The sequence below is a fragment of the Drosophila ficusphila genome, unplaced genomic scaffold (genome assembly GCF_018152265.1).
Source record: "Drosophila ficusphila isolate 14025-0441.05 unplaced genomic scaffold, ASM1815226v1 contig_791, whole genome shotgun sequence".
Taxonomy (NCBI): domain Eukaryota; kingdom Metazoa; phylum Arthropoda; class Insecta; order Diptera; family Drosophilidae; genus Drosophila; species Drosophila ficusphila.
Window position 1 is genome coordinate 20,105,467 of NW_025064737.1, and position 19,006 is coordinate 20,124,472.

Genomic DNA, 19,006 nt, shown 5'->3' on the forward strand with positions numbered 1-19,006 from the left:
AGCGCAACGGTCATACTGCAAAAGGGCTCTTGTTGCATTCGTTTGTTCTTCAAAAGTTTTTTCTTGTTTACCCCAGTTTTTCTTAACTTTTCGGGCTTAAAATTATGCGTAGGTTAAGTTGATAGGCGAAAAATGCTTCCAACGAATATCTGTCGAACCTGTGCTCAGCAAGATGGACGTTTACTGCCCTTATCCACTTGCCTGGAAAAAGACGCCTCCAAAAGTTTCTACGATGTGCTCCAGGAACTTACGCAAATTAATGTACGTGTTTTAAACGAGATATATTACAAGTTAGATAAACCAAGCTATAACCCCATTGTATAGCTCCAGCGAGAGAGCTTGGATGACAATCTTCCACAGCAATTGTGCACCGATTGCTGGACGAGATTGGAGAATGCCCACGCCTTTGTAGAGCAGGCCAGAAAAGTCAATAAGGAGCTGCTGGTTCGCCTGAGGGAGTGTTTGGATGAAATACCCATCGATATTCCTCAGGAGCAGAACATTAAGACAGAGGTAGACCTTGAGGATGATGGCAAGTCAGAGGTGGACATAGGTTCCACAGGATTGGCGGCTTTGGAGCTTAAATGGCAGCCAGAAAGCGCCAGCGAGGAGGAATTCGTTGATGCAGCAGAATCTGATGAGTAGGTGTGCTTCACATTTTGTGCAATCTTAAAGTATATCCTACTTCTTTACAGGGAACCAGTGGATAAGAAGCCCTATCATTTACGGCGTAGTTCTCGGAAAGTCAAGCAGCCTGTGGAGAGTGAAAATGAGGAGTAAGCTAAAGAGCTGAGTAAAGAAAGCTAAATCTAAAGTTTATTTCCGCAGTGTTAAACCAACAGAACCATCGCCAGTCAAACGCCGAAGAGGACGTCCACCGGGACCGGCCAAAAACCTAACGATGACCAATGATGGCCGCCATGAATGCGGAGTGTGTGGCAAAACCTTCTCATGGTTCCGCGACATGCAGCGTCACGCCAGAATTCACTTCGAGAAGGCCTCATACGTGTGCGATACTTGTGGAAAAGGATTCCTGCGCAAAGACAAGTACATGTTCCACATCCGCTGTCACGAAAAACGAGAGTCCAAATGGAAGGCTTTACAAATGGGAAACGAATGGCGATTTGCCGAGCGTCTGTACAGCTCCGGTAGAATGAAGAGAATCGAGTGCAAGTTGTGCGGATTACATTGCCAGCGACTGGAGGAGCTTAGATTTCATCTAAGAGGTCATGCGGATGTGAAGACCCTAGTCCACTTAAGAAACGATAGTGATGTGGTCAGAGAGCACTTTCCTGATTTGCCTTGCGATTTGGAAATCGTCAAGCAACAGATCTGCGCTGATATCGCCGAAGGAAACACGGAAAAGTTTGCCAGCGTTGTGAATTTCCACGGCTATGAAGTGGGAGTCAGTGATTCCGATGCAGAATGTGACAGCACAGAGGCGAAATATCACTGCTTCGTATGCAACCTCTCCTTCACCCGCAAACATCGCTTAGTGAGGCACACCCTAGAGAATCACTCAGAATCGCCTTCAACGCTTCCCTGGCAGCGGTGTAGTTCCTGTAAAATAGGCTTCCTCTGTTCAACTCTGTACAACCAACATCTAAGCACCCATTGCCACAACAAAGCGAGGCGATATCACTGCCCTAAATGTCCTGGAAAGTTTATGTGGCCGGAAAACCTGCAGAGGCACGCGTGCTCCAATTCGAGAGAAAAAGAGTCTATGACCAAGCAGATATCTTGCTCGCTATGTGATGCCACGCTTCCCAGTTTGGCGCAACTTCGCATTCATCTCACCACCCACCAGCATGATTTAAATGGGATTAGTTCAAAGTACGATTCCTCATTCTTCCAGTCGTTTTATCCGGATGGTTTGACGTGCTCTCCCTCGGATCTGGCTGCTCGTATAGCTGAAGACTTTGAGGTCCAGGACTTTGATCGCTACTACAACGCCTGTACGGGAAGCGGTCAAGAGCTGGATCTATTTGATTCGGAAACGGAGCAGGCCGAAGAGGAGAAACCCACGCACACCTGTCTGTTGTGTGGAGCTGTAGCGAACACATTAACGAGCCTGCTGCAGCACCAAAAGAGCTTCCATTCTGAAGCAACTGAGCTGCCATGTTCATGTGAGGACTGCGCTTCTGGTTTCGTGAGCAAGGCACTTCTTGAACAACACCGAAGACGCATGTGTGCCAAGAAACACTCACGGTTTCACTGTCAGAGTTGCAATCTCCGATTCGTTTGGCAGATCAACTTTGAGCAGCATCTGAAGACATACCATGAAGAAAGGAAAGATGCAGATCAGCTGAGCGGCATGCTCAGTTCTTCGTCCGCAAAGCTGCAGTGTGACGAATGCGAGAAGGTGAGAGATGTCTAAAATACTATCAATATTTTTTGAAGCAATCTTTATTTTTCATTTTATTTTAGGTATTCATCTGGCATAAAGATCTCACCCGTCACATGCGATTGCACCAACCTCAATCAGCGGCACAGTTCGACTGTCCGCATTGCCATCGTAAGTTCCACCGAAAGGATGGCCTAAAGTCCCACCTAAAAGTTCATGCTGGAGAGCCAGATCACCTAAATGAGCGGGGTACAACTGCCAATAATGTTCTAGAAATAACTCTGTCAAGACTTAGTCGGCCCCATGGTTGCAAGGTGATTCAATGCATGATCTGCCTTTCCCGGCACTCAAGGATCAGTGATCTGCGCACCCACCTGAGTTCACATCAATACGGATTGAACTTTTCCGAAGAGAGAGATATTCCCAGTGCCTCAAGAGCCTTTTACCCAGAACTTGCAACTTCCTTGAACAGAGATGAACTTGCCGGGAGGATTATGGCTGATGTGGAAATGGAAAGGGATTTGGATCGATTTATTTCCATTACCAACGAGGCTGGCATGGAGCTAAATCTCGACAGCAGCGAAACTGATTCTGAATCCGAGCAGGAGGCGGACTTCTCAGCCAAAACCTATGCCTGCAATCTATGTACCTCGGTGGTGGAAAGAAAACATCAACTGTTTGCTCACCAACTGGAGGAGCACAAGTGGGAGGAGGCGTTCCTTGTTTGTTCCCAATGCCAGGCTAGGTTTGTCAGCGAATCTCTGTTGGAGCATCACTGCAGAACCCTATGCCACAATCCGCAGAAAGTTTTCCAGTGCCGCAAGTGTCCTCTGCGCTTCCGCTGGCGGGAGAACCTGAAGCTTCACATGAACCTGTCCCATCAGCAAACCGAAATCTCAATCCCCGATGAATCCCCTCCGGCACATGGCGATCTTCAGTGCGGCGAGTGTCATCGCAGCTTCAAGATGCAGAAGGATCTCACACGCCACACCCTCATGCACGGCCAGGAGTCGAACATCTACCGATGTCGTTGGTGTGCTCGTCGCTTCTATCGCTGGGCCAATCTTGTACAGCATATCGTTCGCCATGGGATAACTGCCGGCCAATTGCCCTATGCCGAGGCCATTCTGGAGTCCTACGGCAATCCTGGTGGCCAAAAGAAGGTGGAGTGTCGCGTGTGCAGCGTAAGCTTTTCCACCATCGCCGCTCTGCGTCTGCATCTGGAAACCATGCCAGCAGGAAGCCACCACGAGTTCACCTCAAATCAGAACTACTCTATTACCAACCAGATGGGCTACGAGATGGAGCTGAATGATTCGGAGACTGACGATGGCGGTGCTATTAAGCCACCCGGTGCTCCTGCTTCCTATACTTGCGGTATGTGCCAACTGAGGTGCACGCGGAAGTTCGAGCTGCAACAGCACCAGCAGGCCATGCACCGGATGGAGAAGATTCCCGACGGTTGTGATAAGTGCATCTTCAAAAGCGTTTGCCCAGACATAATTGCTCATCATAAGAAAACGCAGTGCGAGAATCGGGAGAAGCAGTTCACCTGCACTCGTTGTGGCTACAAGTTCATGTGGGAGTCCAATCTGCTGCAGCACATGCAGTTGCAGCATGAAAAGTCAGAGGATCATGAGCTGGATGAATCCAAGGAGGCGTCTGGGGACGAACCGAAAGCAGAGAGCCAGGTGTTCCAGTGTGGACTTTGCCCCAAGAAGTACAACCGAAAGGATCGGCTTACGGCGCACGCAAAGAAGTTCCACGGACCGGATGGCAAGGGTCCTAGTTTAGTGAAGGCCTCTAATCGACCGACATCGCCCAAGGAACCAAAGCGATTCCTGTGCGCATTCTGCGGCAAGGCGGTCAGCTCCTCTTCCAACCTGATCATCCACATGCGGCGTCATACCGGCGAAAAGCCTTTCAAGTGTGAATACTGCACGATGGCCTTCCCGCGATCCTCCGACCTCCAGTGCCACCGAAGGACGCACACTGGCGAACGTCCGCATGTGTGCACTGTTTGCCAGAAGGGATTCGCCCGCTCGTACAAACTGCAGCAGCACATGCGCATCCACAGCGGAGAGCGGCCGTACAAGTGCACCTACTGCGAGAAGAGCTTCACGCAGTCCAACGACCTGACCCTCCACATCCGCCGGCACACTGGCGAGCGGCCCTACCAATGCGGCGTCTGCGGAGAGCGTTTTATCCAGGGCACCGCGCTGAAGAACCACCGCATGCAGCAGAGCCACTACGAGGAGGGCCAGGAATCGGCGGAGCCCCCAAGACGAACGGTTCTGGAGCAGTTCTCTATATAAGAGTGGGGAATAAAAGGACTTCCCAAACTTTAAAGCTGAGTTTTCTTTACTTACCCGCTATTTTTTAGGGTCAACGGCAATTTAACGTATAAGATTTTAAATAAATATTTTAATAAATGAAAGGTTTGAAAATAAAATAAAATCGGTGTTCTCTTTTTGTAAATAAAACAAAAACCAATTGAAAAGGCAGTTATTTTCAACTTGAAAAGTAAAAACACATCCATAAAGAAGCTCTACAGGTTCCACCCTTCCTTGACCAAGGTTTTCCGGGTTTCTAGGGGTGGTTTCACCTATCCTGCGATAATGCCACCTGCTGTCCACAACCGATAGTATTCGCCCGTTGTCTCCTTGACAACCAATCCAAGTGGCATTGGCTTGTCCCTTCAAAGTGAACTGCCACATACAAAACTACGGACAACCAGAGGTAACGACAGAAACGGAGGATCGAGACGGAAATCAGATGCACAAACTCGCGAAGGCCCCCTTTAAAATTTAGTTTGAAAAGTCCAACACTTCAGAGCTCCTAATATTAGAGAAATTAAATTATTATCCAACGTCCAATCCACGTACACGAAAAATGGTAAAGCGATACAAGGCATCCCGCTCGACGACGACCAGCGACAGAGGAAGCGCCAGTGGAAGTGGCAAGGAATCTGACCAGGTCTACTGTGTACTGCTCCATGTGGTCGAAGGTTGGCTTTTATAAAAATATAAAATATAATACTTCATAATACGAACTGTTCCTTAAGCAGCAATCAACTTCGTGGCTCGCGATGGCAGCGAACGAGAACAGATAGTGATGAATGCCGCACTGAACACTGTGGACTTTGAGGTGGAGGGCACTCAGTCAGCGGAGACCATTATCTTCAACAGCAACTGCATTTGGGAGTGCGACCTGGCCGGGATCAAGCGGATCAAGACTGACCATCGACCCGTTAAAATCACATTTTATGCCTGCCGAACTGGTGGAGGAGAGCGAAAGACTGTTGGCAGTCTCCTTTTGCCCGTGCGAGGACTTCCGGTTATTAGTTCCACTGGCAGCCAGAACGCAACCCATCTGAAGATGTTCTGGCACAAGCTCATCTGCATCAGCAGCGAGTTTCGATCCCACAAGCCGGAGGTCCTGCTCATGCTGGCCATCATCAAGAAGTCCATTCTGCACACCAAGGACTTTGATCACCTCATGCAGTTCACAGAAGTATGTTCTTGTTGTATTCCCTTGCAGGGGTTTGCAAATGTCCAAAAAATGGGTTTGCTGAAAATTGACCAAATTTCACTAGTTCTAAGTCCATGACTTTTCCAATTTTAGTCGGATTTTGATGGCATACATCTAAAAGTTTATATTTTAATTCTTTAACCAACTGCATAATTTTTTTTGTTGGCCGCTTTTTTTTATTTATGGACATTTTATGGACATTTATTAATTTTTATGATAAAATTTTTGGGTTAAACGCATTTTGAAGTACCAGGCGAAAAGAAAGCTATACAGCTTCTTTTCTCGTTTTTTATAATAGTCTAACATTTATACTTAAATTGTTTTTGTAAGCAGAAATCGGCACCCACTCCACCGATGCAGTCACCTGGACATTCGATAACTGCCAGCATGCTCCAGTCGCAGGTGAATTACTGGATTTCAATAAACCTAAGTGCAGATTACAAGTCTTTTTTCCCAGGCCAACGTGTACGTACAGTCGTTGGTGCAATTGGGCCTGCTGCAGGTGGGCAATGATCCTCTTGTCGACTGCGACATCATCGAGGTGGTGCTTCAGCTGAAGCAGCTGAAGAACGTGACCCGGCTGGTCAAGTCACTCGTGCAGGACAAAAGCCCCGGCTCGGTGATCCTGGTATTTGATTTTGTAGGCAACGTGACCAACATAGAACTGAAGTTGAACGAGTCCGACTCCTATGCCCTGAATGATGTCCTGGGACTGCGCTTCAAAACTTCCTTGCGCAGCATGCGGCTCTACTTTCAGCGTATTTTCTATCTTCCCATCAATATGTACATGAGTGGAACCGCGATAGGTAAATATTTAATATAGTTCATAATTAATAAGATTTAATTGTAAGTTTTGTGCAGCCACTTACCGCATGGACTTTGCCAACCTTCTTCCGCCGGACGACTACTTCTCGGATAATAAAAAGTACACCTACAACGGATCGTTTTCCTTTAACCGATTAGGCAGGGCAGACAGCGCCAGGGAACCCAAACCTCCCCTCATGGAGTACTCTTTCAGTGTGGATGTGAAAACGATCTTCTCGAAACAGGAACAGGAGCAACCTGAACGACCGCCTACGGTTGCAAGCGGGGTTATCAGGGAGCTGCCTAAGGATCGCATGGACCCGGAAGTCACCTCAGTATCGCACCGCACTGCATCCGTCTGCAGCTTAAATGTGGGTGCCGAGCTGTCGGCTTCAGAGGGATCCTACGGATCTGTAGGATCGGCCCGAGCAGATGGACACGATTCCGATCCAGCTGATCTGCGTAACGCTCAAAATAGGCGGAGGAAATTCACTAGGTTGCAGGATGAGCAGGACATTCTGGAAAGCGAAGACGAGCAGTTTTTGGGGAAGACCTACTCAGCGTTAGTGGTCCGTAAAGATCTGAATTTAAACGAGAGTGTGGAGTTGCAGCCATCGAAAACTAAGAAAGTAGAGCTATCAGATGGGTCGGAAACGGAAATGGTTGGTCCTTGCGTTATCAACAAAATTAAACAGATATTAGAAGAACAAATTGAGGATGATAAAAAACTTAAAACTTCAGTCAAAGAATTTTCGGATTTAGAGAACAATACAGGATTGCTCAAGAAACACAAGATCAAATCGCAGGGATCCAAAGAAATGATGAGGGAATCTTCCCCAACAAAAATCAAATCTCTTGAGAACATGACCCCTTATATGGATAATAGCATTGAAGAACACACGTCTTTGCAACTTTTTGAGTTGGAGGAAATGAAATTAGCGAAGCAAGCTGAACTGGAAACCTTGAGAAGGCAAAGGTTTAAGGCAGGCCTTAGTGAATCTTCTCCAAGAAGAAGGGAAAGCAAAATAATAAAAACCACTAAAGTAAACCAAGATGTTTTAGGCGATCAAAGTTTCACCGAAGCCCAACCTTCAAAGCCAACGATTTCCGAAAAGAAAGTGAGCAAAACCAATGTAAAAAGGGTTTCTAAAACAGCACTTAACGAAGATATTTTAAGAAGCAAAACTATAAATAACAAACAAACAGATAACATAGTTTTTATAGAAGACAGCTATGAACAGAGCGAAGAAGATCTCCGGTATGGACTTGTTTCATCCAGAGAAAAATTATGCAAGAAACCAAAATCTCCAAAAAGTTTTAAAGCTTCAGATAGCAGGGGTTCAGATTTAGAAACTGAAACTGACTTAAGTATTCTGGATGTGCAAAGCAAGTTAAAAACAAAACCAAAATCGCGAAAACCAAAAGAAATGGAGGACTTTGAAGAAATTTCCACAAGTACTCAAGAAACTAGAAATTCAGGAGCATCGAAAAGCGATCTAGCCCTTCGAGCACGTTGGGTGGAGGTCAACAAGGTGCAAAGTCAAGCCTTGGGCGAAACCGAAAAGTTTCTCCAGGAGACATGCCGTGCCGAGCTCGACGAGGTCCTTTACGAGGATCAGTTGGCGCTCGGCTTGGCAAAGCCTCCAAAGCCCAAAAAGAAACTGGGAACAGTCAAGGCTAAGACTATCGATTATGAAGATTCTTATGTGGAGGGAACTTCTCGTTCCCAGTCTTCAAGCTTGACAAAAAAATTAAAGAAGGCTGTGCCAAGCGAGAATCAGTTGCACCAAGCGGAATTCGGCTGTTCCGAGGAATATATCTCATTGTCGGAGATAAATTTAGGATCAGCTGAAATGATGTATTTGGAAACAGAACAGCGAGTCACTTTTGCTCATTCCAAAGATCGCTTAAAGAAAAAGAAAAGGTCTCCTTATGATGAGGAGCAGGAAAATCAGATTAGGTTCAGGTCTAGCGAAGAAAATAACTCTTTGTCGGAGGAGAATTTAAAACCCGTGGCTCGATCTAAAGATGAATGTGTTAAGAAAAAGAAGAAGATTTCATCAACTGAATTAAGGACCTCCGAGGAGTCTATTTGTTCGCATGGAGGTAATAAGAAATCCACAGAAAGTATCTCTTCCGGAGCCGATAATCGGGATTCACGGATAAAAAGAAAGAAGACGGCTTCGAAAGCAGAAATACAATTAATTCAAGTTGAAGTTGCCAGCTCGCAAGAATTTATATCTACGTCAGAAGACAATTCAAAATCTGTGGAAATCAGCAAACCAGGCACTCAACAGAGCGATGCAAAAATCGTTAGAAAAAAGAAAATAATGAAATCTCCAGTTGATGAAGATTGCGAAACACTTCAGGAAGAATTTGTCAAGCCAGTAAAAAAGAAGATAACCAGAAAAAAGACATCTGTTGTAACTGACAACGTGGAAAACGAAGAACCACCCGAGGAAGTTGTTCATATTCATACCAAAAAAGTTGTGAAGAAGAAATCTAAGCCTGTGGTTGACAGTCATGAGGAATGCAAAACGACCCAGAGAAGATCTTCCAAAAGTTCCGTAAAGAAAATTAGACCCCAAAACGAATACATGAACTTAACTGCCACGGAGGAAGATTTCGGTGTAGATCCGACGTTAAATAACGATTCTGTGGGTCAGAAGATCAAATCCTGGCGGAGGCAACAAATCGAAATCTTTGAGCAAGAATTATTAAGAAAGGAGTTGCACTACAAGAAACAGTTGGAAGAAATTGAATCCCAAGAGGCCAGAACACATAAACTAAACAAGGTGGAGGCTGATCTTGATGAGACTTTTATCAGTAAAAGAACAAGTGTGTCCGACATTGACTATGAGGCCAAGTTTAGAGAGTTGGAGGAACACATATCGCTTTTAAAATCCGAGATGGAAGAGCAGGTAAGGCTCTTCGAAGACAGAAGCGTGGAGCTGCGCCAGGAGAACCTACAACTGTGTACCGAAAAAACGGAACTAAAGGTTCGCATTGCGGCCATGGAGCAGCAGATCGGAGCTCTCAAGGCTCAGGGAACCGAGGAAGGAGATCTCAAGCAGGTTCTCGGCGAGCTGAAGTCCCAGAACTTACGATTTCTGAATGTGGCTCGCGAAAGGGAGTACTACAAAAAGCGCTGGCGAAGAAGTGCAAGGCGAGTGCATGCTCTTAAGTTGGCTGCTTACGAAAGAAATCTGGAGAGGGAACACAACAGCCTTAAAGTCGAGTATGTATTCTATTGGTTACTTCTTTTTGCAAATCAGTGAACTTGTTTTTATTGCAGACCCATTGACCTGAGACAGATACTGACCAAAGACGCCATTGAATTCGAGCGGGAGTACGGAAAGTTCCGGCAGAACGGCCTGTCACAAAGTTATTCCTATAGTTCGCAGACTGGATCGGGAGACTTTTTACCACCGAACAAATAACAACCACCGGCCAACTTGAGTTAGGGAAATGACCCAGATAAGATTATTCCCCGGATTTTACCAAATTTGCTGTGCCAGTTTTATATCATGTTTACGTTATTGATTTTTGTTCGTTTTTTTAAGAAAAATATAAATGCCTAAAAGCCTAAACTAAGCGTTTAATTTTCACTCTACTCCAGAACGAATCCCACCCGCACAAAGAAGGGCAGGGTGTTCAGGGGAGCGGCGTAGTCCATCACCCAGGTGGGTCCGGTGTATGTTAGATCGCTATTGCCATCCTTCCACTCGCCCTCCGGCAAGTAAATATCACGCTTGGTGGCCCCCTCAACCACGATGGGAGCAGCGATGATGTCATCGCCCAGAAGGAATTCTGCGGGGAATCAAATCAAATTTTTTAGTTATAATATAAGTAAAATACCATAGAGATTTCTACGCACCATCATAAATAGATTGAGCCACTTCATCAGTGGGGGAGATCCACCAGAGGGGAGCGTTCACTGGCTCTCCAGTATCCACGGCCCGTTTGAAAAGCTTCATGATATACGGCGTGTAGGTGGCATGCATGGCGGTGAAGTTCTTGCTAATCTCGATGGCCTCCTCATCGAAATTCCACGGCACGAAGGAGAACTGCAGGGCGGGCATGAAGACATTGGCCTGCAGCCAGCGGAGGAAAAGTTCCTTGGTGGGAGGCTTCTCATAGTAGCCATTACCACCGATCATGTCGGGCAGGACGAAAGGATACCCATTGAGGTTCATTTGCAGCATCGAGGTGATCAGTGTGATAAGGCCATTGTTCCAGCCCCACTCCGAATCCTTGTCGACGATGCGCACGAAGATGGGCTGATCCTGGGTGTTCTGGGCCGATCGCACCTCCACCATGTCTCCAAAAGCGGCCACAGTGCGCACATAATCTCCAACTGCCTGAAGAGGAGTCACCATGGAAGTGCTGGGCTGGAGCACTGGATCGCTGGGCAGCCAACTGGTCTCGCCAGCGTCGAACTTGAAGCTATCGATGCCATCCTCATCCTGCAGGCGCTTCAAACGCGTGGAGAACCACGTCTGAACCTCGGTTTTGGTGAAGTCCAGGATGGCAGCATCCTTGGGCTGACTGTTCCACCACTGCGTATCGGAGCTTCCCTCGTGATCCAGCACCAAGTAGCCCAGGGACTTGGCCTCCTCGTAGATGGCTGTGCAATTGTTGTTGATGAAAGGATGAATCCACAGGGTCACACGGAAACCCAAGGCCTTGAGATCGTCAGTCAGTTTTTTGCTGTCGGGGAACTTGTTCTTCCTGAAGGTCATGGCTCCATAGCAATCCTCCCAGTCGTCGTCGATCTCCAGCTGGCTGTTGTTGAAGCCATTGTCCAGGATCTGCTGGGCAAAGTCCCTCACCACCTCGTCGGTCACTTCAGCTTTGTAGAGAGCCCAGGTGGACCACACGGGGTGCATGACCATTCGCTCGTCGGGGAAACCGGTGGGTTGTCCGTGGAACTTCTTCACCGCGTACTTGTGAGCCGCCTTGGCGTCCTTGGCCACGGCGATGTGGTACACGAACTTGGCGGAGGTCACACGGGGATCGTAGGGCAGGGCACTGGTGGCACTCAAGCACAACTGATCTGGGTAGTCGGCTGTGTTCTGATCGATAAACAGCGGAGTGTTGCCCTCCACGTACAGGAAGACTCCATTGCCATTCAGCCAATAGCGCTCGCCCACTCCAAAGTTGTCCAGTTCCTTGGGCAGATACGAGTAGTTGCTGTGCCTCTGCCTCTCGACGGGCCAGTAGTGCTGCTTCTGCTCGGGGCCACTGAACCAATGGGTGGAACCGGTGTTCAGGGGGAAACAATCCCTGGGTTGGCTGCCCTGCGGCACCTGATCCCGGGAGACTTTCACATGGGTAATCTCGCTGCCAGTGCCGGAAACCACTCCATTCTGAACCAGGGTAAACTCGATGGTGGAGGTGCCGTCGGTGAGCTGGTAGCTTCCACTGGTGGTCTCCACCAGGTTGGCGCTGCTCTCGAAGTTGTCGAAGGTGACCGTCTGCAGGGTCTTCTCGCCCTTCATCACCTCATACTGCAACTTGTCGCCTCGCCGCAGACGCACGTAGATGTTGCTGTTTTTGAACTTGTAGCGCTGCTCGATGCTGGCGCAGGATTGAACCGCCTCCCAGAGGCAGCAGGATGCCAGCAGCAGTGGTAGTACAATAAACCTCATTTTGGTCCGTTTCGCCGAACACGACTAACGTGCAGGGGCCATTTGATGTTCCTAATATAGCCGCGATAAGGAAATCGAGGCGATTCTAAAGAGCTCTGGTCAGCATATTATACAAATAAAACTCTTGAGCGTGTTGTCAACACATTTCTCACCTGGGGAGAACACTTTAGACAGCCCCGTGATAACCCGACCGATAAGCCGTGCCACCATGCGAGGCCCAACTGGGTTTATATTTTCCATTAGCTAATTGATTGCTTTTAACGCCGAGATTGCAGTTCACCTACTAAGGGTCCTCTGAAAGTCAAGGACGGATTTTGGAACAGCCCTGAAATATCAAATTATAACTTCAACACTTCCTTATCTTTATATCAACTTTTTCAAGATTTTCTCGAGTGCTGAATCGGTGTATCGATTACTTATGTGATTCTCAACAAGTTGTAAATATTTGTTTTTTGATTCCACTGTGACTCACCCTACCATTTAGTCAGTGTCACAACTTGTATTTCATAATAATTTTATTCAGGCATAAATATATAAAATTAGTTTTGATTGTCGCTTCGTTTTTTTTATATTTTTAATACTTTTAATCTATTTTGGCTTGAAATAAAGGAGCTATAATGCCGTCGAATGTAGCAGAGTTTATTAACCGAAAATGTGATTTTCCTTGGCTGAGGATTTGTATAATATTTCTGGTGGTTATGAGGGTGGCTAAATGCATGAAGTAACTAGTAATTAATCCCGATTATCTAGGGAACCAAATGGCTGGTGTTTTTCTGGAGGCTGGAGGCTATTTCGCTGGATGGTTCATCACGGTACTCGATGACATCTTTTGTTTTTCCTAGGAAATGGGCCCTGAATAGTTCGTCTTCGTTGTCGGAATCACTTTCATCGCCGACCATCAAAGAAACCCTGGAGTAGAGTTCGTTGGATCGGGCAGTTGCCCTCCGATGGTACACAATGCCTCCGGCAACTGCCACGCCCATCAGGGTGAGAATCACTGATATCAAAAGGAGCACGGTGGTGCCAGTCATGTATTGCTCGGTCTTCCGATCTCCCTCCTCGGACATGTCCACCACAGTGGCCATTCCCGTGCTGCGAACCACGTAGGCGTAGCAGAAGGTCTCGTTCAGGATCTTCCGGAGTTGACTGCCCGGCGCACAGGTGCTGCACTGGGAGGCCAGGGGTCCATGACAGGCCAGGCAGCTCCGGTCACAGCCGGCACAGATTCGAGTGGGAGTCTCCACCAGCGGGGTGAGTGGAATACCAGAGGTTTGACTCCGACGACGTCGTCGGCGATCCTCCGCCTGCAGAGGATCCTGCTTGTCATCTATGCTGTTGGACATCGACGCGGGAGGATCGGTGGTGGGGCTGCTGTAGGGATTCACAGGAGCAGGACTGGCTTCATCCCCCAGCTCTTCCTCATCCGCTGCCAGTTTGTCAAACGGATAAGTGTGCAGCGGGCAGACATTATAGCACAGATCCTCATACATATAAGCAGACTCATCGCACTCTGAGGAGGGTTAGAAAAAAATGTATTAATATATATATATATATATAGGTTCTAAAGAGCCAAAAAGCAATTTACCTCGGTGAAAGTTTTAGTGAAAGAAGAAAGTTTGGAAGTTAGTCGGTTAGAAAGATGATATGAAGTCTTAGTAAAACATAAATCAAAATCAGAGTGAGCTATGTTTTCTGCGTGTAAGAAAAGGTTCAAGGAAACAAAATATTTTACTGAATTTAAAAAAATAACTCAAATATGTATTAAGAAAAAAAAGATTATTTTGAAAATAAAATTAAAATTTTACATTTTAATTTAAAATAATTTATAAACAACTTTTTAAGGATAATGTATTTACTTCGAATCTTAAACACATCTATTAACAACAAAATGTTCAAAGCAAGCTCAGTCGGAAAAAACATGCTCAAAAAATAAGAACGCAAATATAAATCATAAAAGTCAGTGTGCAATTGAAGATGGCAGCATAGGAGTGTTCACTGTACCTCCACCAAAAAACCACTACGGACATGAGAATGTAGGTGTTTATTGTGTTTAAAAGTTAACGTAACGAAGAAAGCAAATTAGAAAGTGGTTAATGTCACACATCAGTGTGGGGAAATTAAACTTTCCGTTTAAACCAAAAAGGAGAACAAAACAATATTTGGGATGAAACCACACTCACCTTGTCTGCAATCTCAAAACCTCAATGGGAATTTGTGAACTCTGAACTGCAGTCGGAGAAAGTATGGTAAAATACGGCGGAGGGCAATCTTCTTTCTTGCTATAAATCTTAATTTTTTTGAGCATGATTCGCTTGCTGCTTTGAATTGTTTGTTGGAAATAAATTGGTTCAACAACGTTTGGTATTTTACGGTTTCAATGCATTTATTTATTACTCATACAGATATTATATAGATAGATATATACACAAACATACATAAAAAATTGTATTGAGTTTCGAATTGCAGCATTTTCAATTTCAATTTTCATCATACCTACGAGGTTGTTTCACTAATTCCAGTGAATAATTTCTGTTTTGTTTTCTTTACATTTAAAAAAGTTTAATTTCATTTTGTTTCCTTTTCATTAATTGCAAGCATTTTGTTCCGATGTTTTTTTTTTACAATTTTGTGGCTTTAAAGATAATAAGTTTAATTGCTAATTTCTACCCCAGGCCCTAGTACCAGTTTTTGTTTTTTTTTTTGTTTTGTTTTTCTCTTTCGAATGGTTCATTTAGTATAAGCTTAAATATTAATTTGGCTTTTTCTCTAATTACTTGATCGAGTAATTACGCTTTAGACTTATTTTCCTGTGTATTCTGGTTCTCAAAGATAAATAAGTACCGAAATTGCGTGTGCGCTGAGGAACAGCAGAATACGTGGAAACGGAGCAAAATTTTGTTGTGTTCTTAACAAAAACTACTTGGAAATTTGTTCAACATAATTTATCTTGGTAGCTGCCGAAGTTTTGGTAAATACTTGTAAGTGTTTAGGCATTGGCTCGAGTTATATTTTCTGTTTGTTCGCTGCTAGTGCGTATAGTATATGTTTACTGGGGGATCGGGGGTTAATTCAACTATTTTCGATTGTTTGTCAATGCAGAGAGAAATATGCTAGCTTTAGTTTGTTTATATTTTATGCGTTGGCTAATATGTGTGTATGTACTGTGTGAGTGTGCGTGTCTGCTTATTACAACAACAACAAAAGATACTTCCTCTCCTTTCCGTTACTTCGATATTAACTCGTTTATTAAATTAACATTAATATTTGTATTGTTTATTGTGCAGTTACGATATGATTATTCATATAATGAAAATGCATTTTGGAAACATTTTACTTAAGTCAAAATCAAAATAGACGAATAAATCACAACAGGAGATAAGTAAATTTCGATAAAATTTGTTTAAGTAAACTAATAGTTTGTACCGAGTTCCAAAACGAAAATTGTTTAAATGATATGTTTTTGTTTGTCGGTCGAAAAAAAATATCTCAATAAATTTTAAGCAGCTGATAAGTAGAGAATTAATAATAATTATTGCACTCAATTTGCTTTTTGATTTGTTTTTAATATTATAGATTTAGGTAAGCAACAAACTTGTAACAAAGATATGTTTTGTGTGTGTGTTTGCGTTGAGGACAAAATTAATCGGCAATTTAGTGTAAATTGGTAATAATTGCGTGTTTAAGATTCACGTTGCAACTTTGTTGGAAACTGCAGGAACTTTTGTATAAATTGTTAAATATAATTACGATTTAAGTGTTTAGTGCTTGTCGCCTACTTTCCGTTTATTACGCTACACTTTATCCCTACACCTTATATTATTATTTACTTGTTCACGTTTATTTTTATGCCTTTTTCTGGATTTTGTTTTCGTTTGTTTTTTGATACAAAATGGTTTGCTTTGCTTGGCGCCTTAAGACTAAAACCTTCCTTTATACTTAGTTTTGGTTTTTCTATTTCTCATCTGTTTTTTTTTTCTTTTTCCATTGACCCATTTAATTTTCCCGTTCAAGATTTAGTTTTAATTTTAAGAAACAGTCTTTTACTATGAACTCTAAACTGCAGTGGTTGTTGTGTTTGTTGAACGTTCTTTTTGTTTGGCTGCATGGCATTAAACGCTATTTATTTACCTTATACAAAATCAAAGATTTGGGAAGGGGACTCAAACTAGAGGCAAAATAAGTGAAAAGCAAAAGCTTGCGTACAGTGCTTTTCAAACTGTGGCGCGACTACTTGGCTGGCTTGGCAATATCTGAAATAATGCATTTAGTTTACATGTACACATATATACATACAGAACGCTACACAGGAAAATATATTTAAAATTTGAACAATTAAAGTAAAAAGTAACAGGTAAAAGGACGAAAATGAAGAGTTATTTGATGTTAAAAATTGATACAAAAGTGATAATCATTTTTTCCTGTGTATGTGGGGAGAGGCATTCGAAAAAAACGTAGAAAAACAAATCAAACTAAACAGGCTAAAAACAAACACAAACAGTCTAAACGAAAACAATCAAAAACGATTTGTACAAATAAATTTCAACTAAACTATTAAACATAATGTGTATAATATATATTTTAGGATACGTTTGTATATAGATGTGTATAATTGCATTTCGACTAAAGTAATACAAAAATTTGCTTTGTGCGTCCCATTCCTTGACAAAAAAAGGATACCCAATAAAGAACAACCTTTGTTTTTGCCCTGCCACGCCTTTAAATACGTGTGTGTGTGTGTGTGTGTGTGTTTGTGTTGCTTGTGTCGGTGTGTAAAACTAGGCTTACATTTAAATTTAACTACAAAAATTTTAGTATGTATATTTTTTTGGACTTGCAGTAATTCTTCCTTCTCTCGCCTACACTAATTTACTCGTTTTTGTTGCATTTTATTCTTTTCTTCATCCTGTTGTTACCAAAGTTTTAATGGAAATCTTTGTTTGCTTCTTATCTTCGGACTTCTCGTTCTTTACACAGTTCAATTTTGTTTCTTTTCTGTTGCCAATTTCGTCTTTCATTTGTTGCTAAATTATCTAATGCATTTGATAATGTTCTTGTTCTTGTTGTTGTTGTCGTTGGCATGTTTAAAGTTTAGAAAGAAGACTTGCATGATCGTAAAAAAGAGTAAGGACAAACCTAAGCACTTGCGATCGCTCCACTTAAGGCACGCGGCGGTGTTGCTGTGATCTCGGTTCATGCCCACCTCGCCCACCTGAAATGCAGAAGGATAATGTTGGATAAAACAGGAAGATATTTGTGACAGGGATAAACTGTTAAAAAAATAAATAGTTTTAGAAAGTAGACAAAGATAATAACTGATTAACGCTCTAAAGGGTAAAACTATGTTCTCAGAGCTAAAAAGATGTTCTCCAGAACAAAAGTGATGGAATTCCCAAAAAAAAATTCATCAACGAACTGCTTTTCAACTTTTTTGACCCCCAAGAGGAGAGCTAGGCAAATGTTAAAGTTAAGAAAATGAAAATACAAAAAAATATATATACTGAAGCTGAAGATTCTCCTTCAAGCCTCTTTTCCCTTTAAAGTCGAAGGACCGTCTTTTCGTTGCTTTTTGGCAAGTGAGAAGTGGCTGAAAAGTTTTGCCTCGTCTGATTCCAGTAGTTGTAGTTCATTGCATGTTGCCGCTCTGTCTGGCATTTTAAGCACTTATGTATGTGGCTCTGTCTGGCCTTATTTATAGCTAACCCTTTCCAAAATGTCTGTCCAAGTCTATCTAAGTTCACATGCAATGACGTCGCGTGTTAGTAGCGAAGGAAAGGCGGAGGATCCAGGGGGCCCTGGAAAAGTGTTTGTTATGCAAAAAGTTTTTGCAGCCAGGCCAAGCGGCGAGATGTAAAAACTAAGGTCACTGCACTCGCCTTTATTACCGCACATCCCTTTTTGCCCTGCCAGTGGCGGAAAAAAGCAGCGCTTTTAAAGCACAATAGGTGCCAAAAGGTTAAAAATTGCTGCCTGCCCAGGGCAAAAGTGCACTTGAATAAAGCCCATGCTTCCATGAACTCGCCAAACGTAGGCAAAGTTTAGAAAAATGCTGATTCCGAGCACAGAGAAAAAATAATGAGAATAAGATTTTGAATCAATAATTGTTTGTAAAACTATTTTAATATTTTAGTGAATTCTATATTCTTTACTCAAACTATGTGCTATATATTTTTTAATTGAGTGACATTTTTAAAGTATTTTTCAAAAGATCTTTATACCAAAGAGTTTCCAAATAAATAGTTTTTGTAATTACTACAGTCTATAGCTTTTCTCTGGGCCCCTAACAAAAGCGTTACCTTGGCCGACTGCCAAAAACCGGGGTTAAAACGGCTGCCAAAAGAGGAATTAAGATGCTGGCGTTTGGCAACAGAGGGGGGAGGGGGAACAGGCCCAACCAGATAACTGCTGACAGTGTATGCCTAAGTATTTGCAAATTTATGAGCGCTATTGGGCGAGTGCTTTGCATACTTTGGGGCCTGTGCATTGGCGCGTGTTGGGGGTAAACCGTACATTAACAACCAAAGGCATGCTGGCAAATAAAACTGGCAAGCAACTGGAACTGCAACTCGGGGGCGAAGGGAACGTGCGAACTACCTGCCAAAGGACAGCAGTCCTGCAAGGCTGCACAGTTTGTAAGGCACTGCGCCTGTCCGACGCCTCACTGACGGACTGACTGACT

The 19,006-nt window shown here is 43.8% G+C and overlaps 4 protein-coding genes across 7 annotated transcripts in view; 2 read left to right on the top strand and 2 right to left on the bottom strand.

The window, feature by feature from the left end:
* Positions 1 to 10: 10 nt before the first annotated feature.
* On the top strand, positions 11 to 4,776 carry LOC108095868 (zinc finger protein 91). Its single transcript, XM_017197172.2, has 5 exons — positions 11 to 261; positions 325 to 641; positions 696 to 776; positions 829 to 2,362; positions 2,428 to 4,776. Exons 1-5 carry the CDS (start codon positions 133 to 135, stop codon positions 4,657 to 4,659), a joined length of 4,293 nt encoding a protein of 1,430 aa, XP_017052661.1. The 5' UTR covers positions 11 to 132; the 3' UTR covers positions 4,660 to 4,776.
* A 308-nt stretch (positions 4,777 to 5,084) lies between these two features.
* On the top strand, positions 5,085 to 10,269 carry LOC108095739. 2 transcript variants are annotated; one of them, XM_017196918.2, is made up of 6 exons: positions 5,085 to 5,351; positions 5,409 to 5,857; positions 6,209 to 6,277; positions 6,333 to 6,681; positions 6,737 to 9,917; positions 9,975 to 10,269. In XM_017196918.2, the coding sequence occupies exons 1-6, from the start codon at positions 5,237 to 5,239 to the stop codon at positions 10,117 to 10,119; spliced, it is 4,308 nt and encodes a 1,435-aa protein (XP_017052407.1). In that variant the 5' UTR covers positions 5,085 to 5,236; the 3' UTR covers positions 10,120 to 10,269. The 2 variants fall into 2 exon arrangements, with proteins under 2 accessions (XP_017052407.1, XP_017052408.1); XM_017196919.2 differs by having other exon boundaries at positions 5,412 to 5,857.
* Positions 10,175 to 12,361, bottom strand: LOC108095740 (myogenesis-regulating glycosidase). The gene is made up of 2 exons (XM_017196921.2): positions 10,557 to 12,361; positions 10,175 to 10,489 (listed from the first exon to the last, which is right to left on the bottom strand). Exons 1-2 carry the CDS (start codon positions 12,328 to 12,330, stop codon positions 10,290 to 10,292), a joined length of 1,974 nt encoding a protein of 657 aa, XP_017052410.1. The 5' UTR covers positions 12,331 to 12,361; the 3' UTR covers positions 10,175 to 10,289.
* A 466-nt stretch (positions 12,362 to 12,827) lies between these two features.
* LOC108095737 (furin-like protease 1, isoforms 1/1-X/2) overlaps positions 12,828 to 19,006 on the bottom strand; it is a 125,616-nt gene continuing 119,437 nt past the window's right edge. For all 3 annotated transcript variants that reach the window (XM_017196914.2, XM_017196917.2, XM_017196916.1), the window contains 2 exons: positions 17,464 to 17,539; positions 12,828 to 13,840 (listed from right to left, as the gene is read on the bottom strand). In XM_017196914.2, the coding sequence (XP_017052403.1) occupies positions 13,077 to 13,840; positions 17,464 to 17,539 (840 nt within the window). In that variant the 3' untranslated portion in view covers positions 12,828 to 13,076. The remainder of the gene's footprint in view (positions 13,841 to 17,463; positions 17,540 to 19,006) is intronic.

What these genes read in the sequence shown, in the direction of transcription:
- LOC108095868 (XM_017197172.2), top strand. Translation starts at nt 133, where the DNA reads ATGCTTCCAACGAATATCTGTCGAACCTGTGCTCAGCAAGATGGACGT. An exon ending in AGGAACTTACGCAAATTAAT is followed by an intron (nt 262 to 324) that starts GTACGTGTTTTA and finishes CCCATTGTATAG; the next exon opens with CTCCAGCGAGAGAGCTTGGA. An exon ending in AGTGTGACGAATGCGAGAAG is followed by an intron (nt 2,363 to 2,427) that starts GTGAGAGATGTC and finishes ATTTTATTTTAG; the next exon opens with GTATTCATCTGGCATAAAGA.
- LOC108095739 (XM_017196918.2), top strand. Translation starts at nt 5,237, where the DNA reads ATGGTAAAGCGATACAAGGCATCCCGCTCGACGACGACCAGCGACAGA. An exon ending in ACCTCATGCAGTTCACAGAA is followed by an intron (nt 5,858 to 6,208) that starts GTATGTTCTTGT and finishes TTTTGTAAGCAG; the next exon opens with AAATCGGCACCCACTCCACC. An exon ending in CACAACAGCCTTAAAGTCGA is followed by an intron (nt 9,918 to 9,974) that starts GTATGTATTCTA and finishes TTTTTATTGCAG; the next exon opens with ACCCATTGACCTGAGACAGA.
- LOC108095740 (XM_017196921.2), bottom strand. Translation starts at nt 12,330, where the DNA reads ATGAGGTTTATTGTACTACCACTGCTGCTGGCATCCTGCTGCCTCTGG. An exon ending in GGCTCAATCTATTTATGATG is followed by an intron (nt 10,490 to 10,556) that starts GTGCGTAGAAAT and finishes GATTCCCCGCAG; the next exon opens with AATTCCTTCTGGGCGATGAC.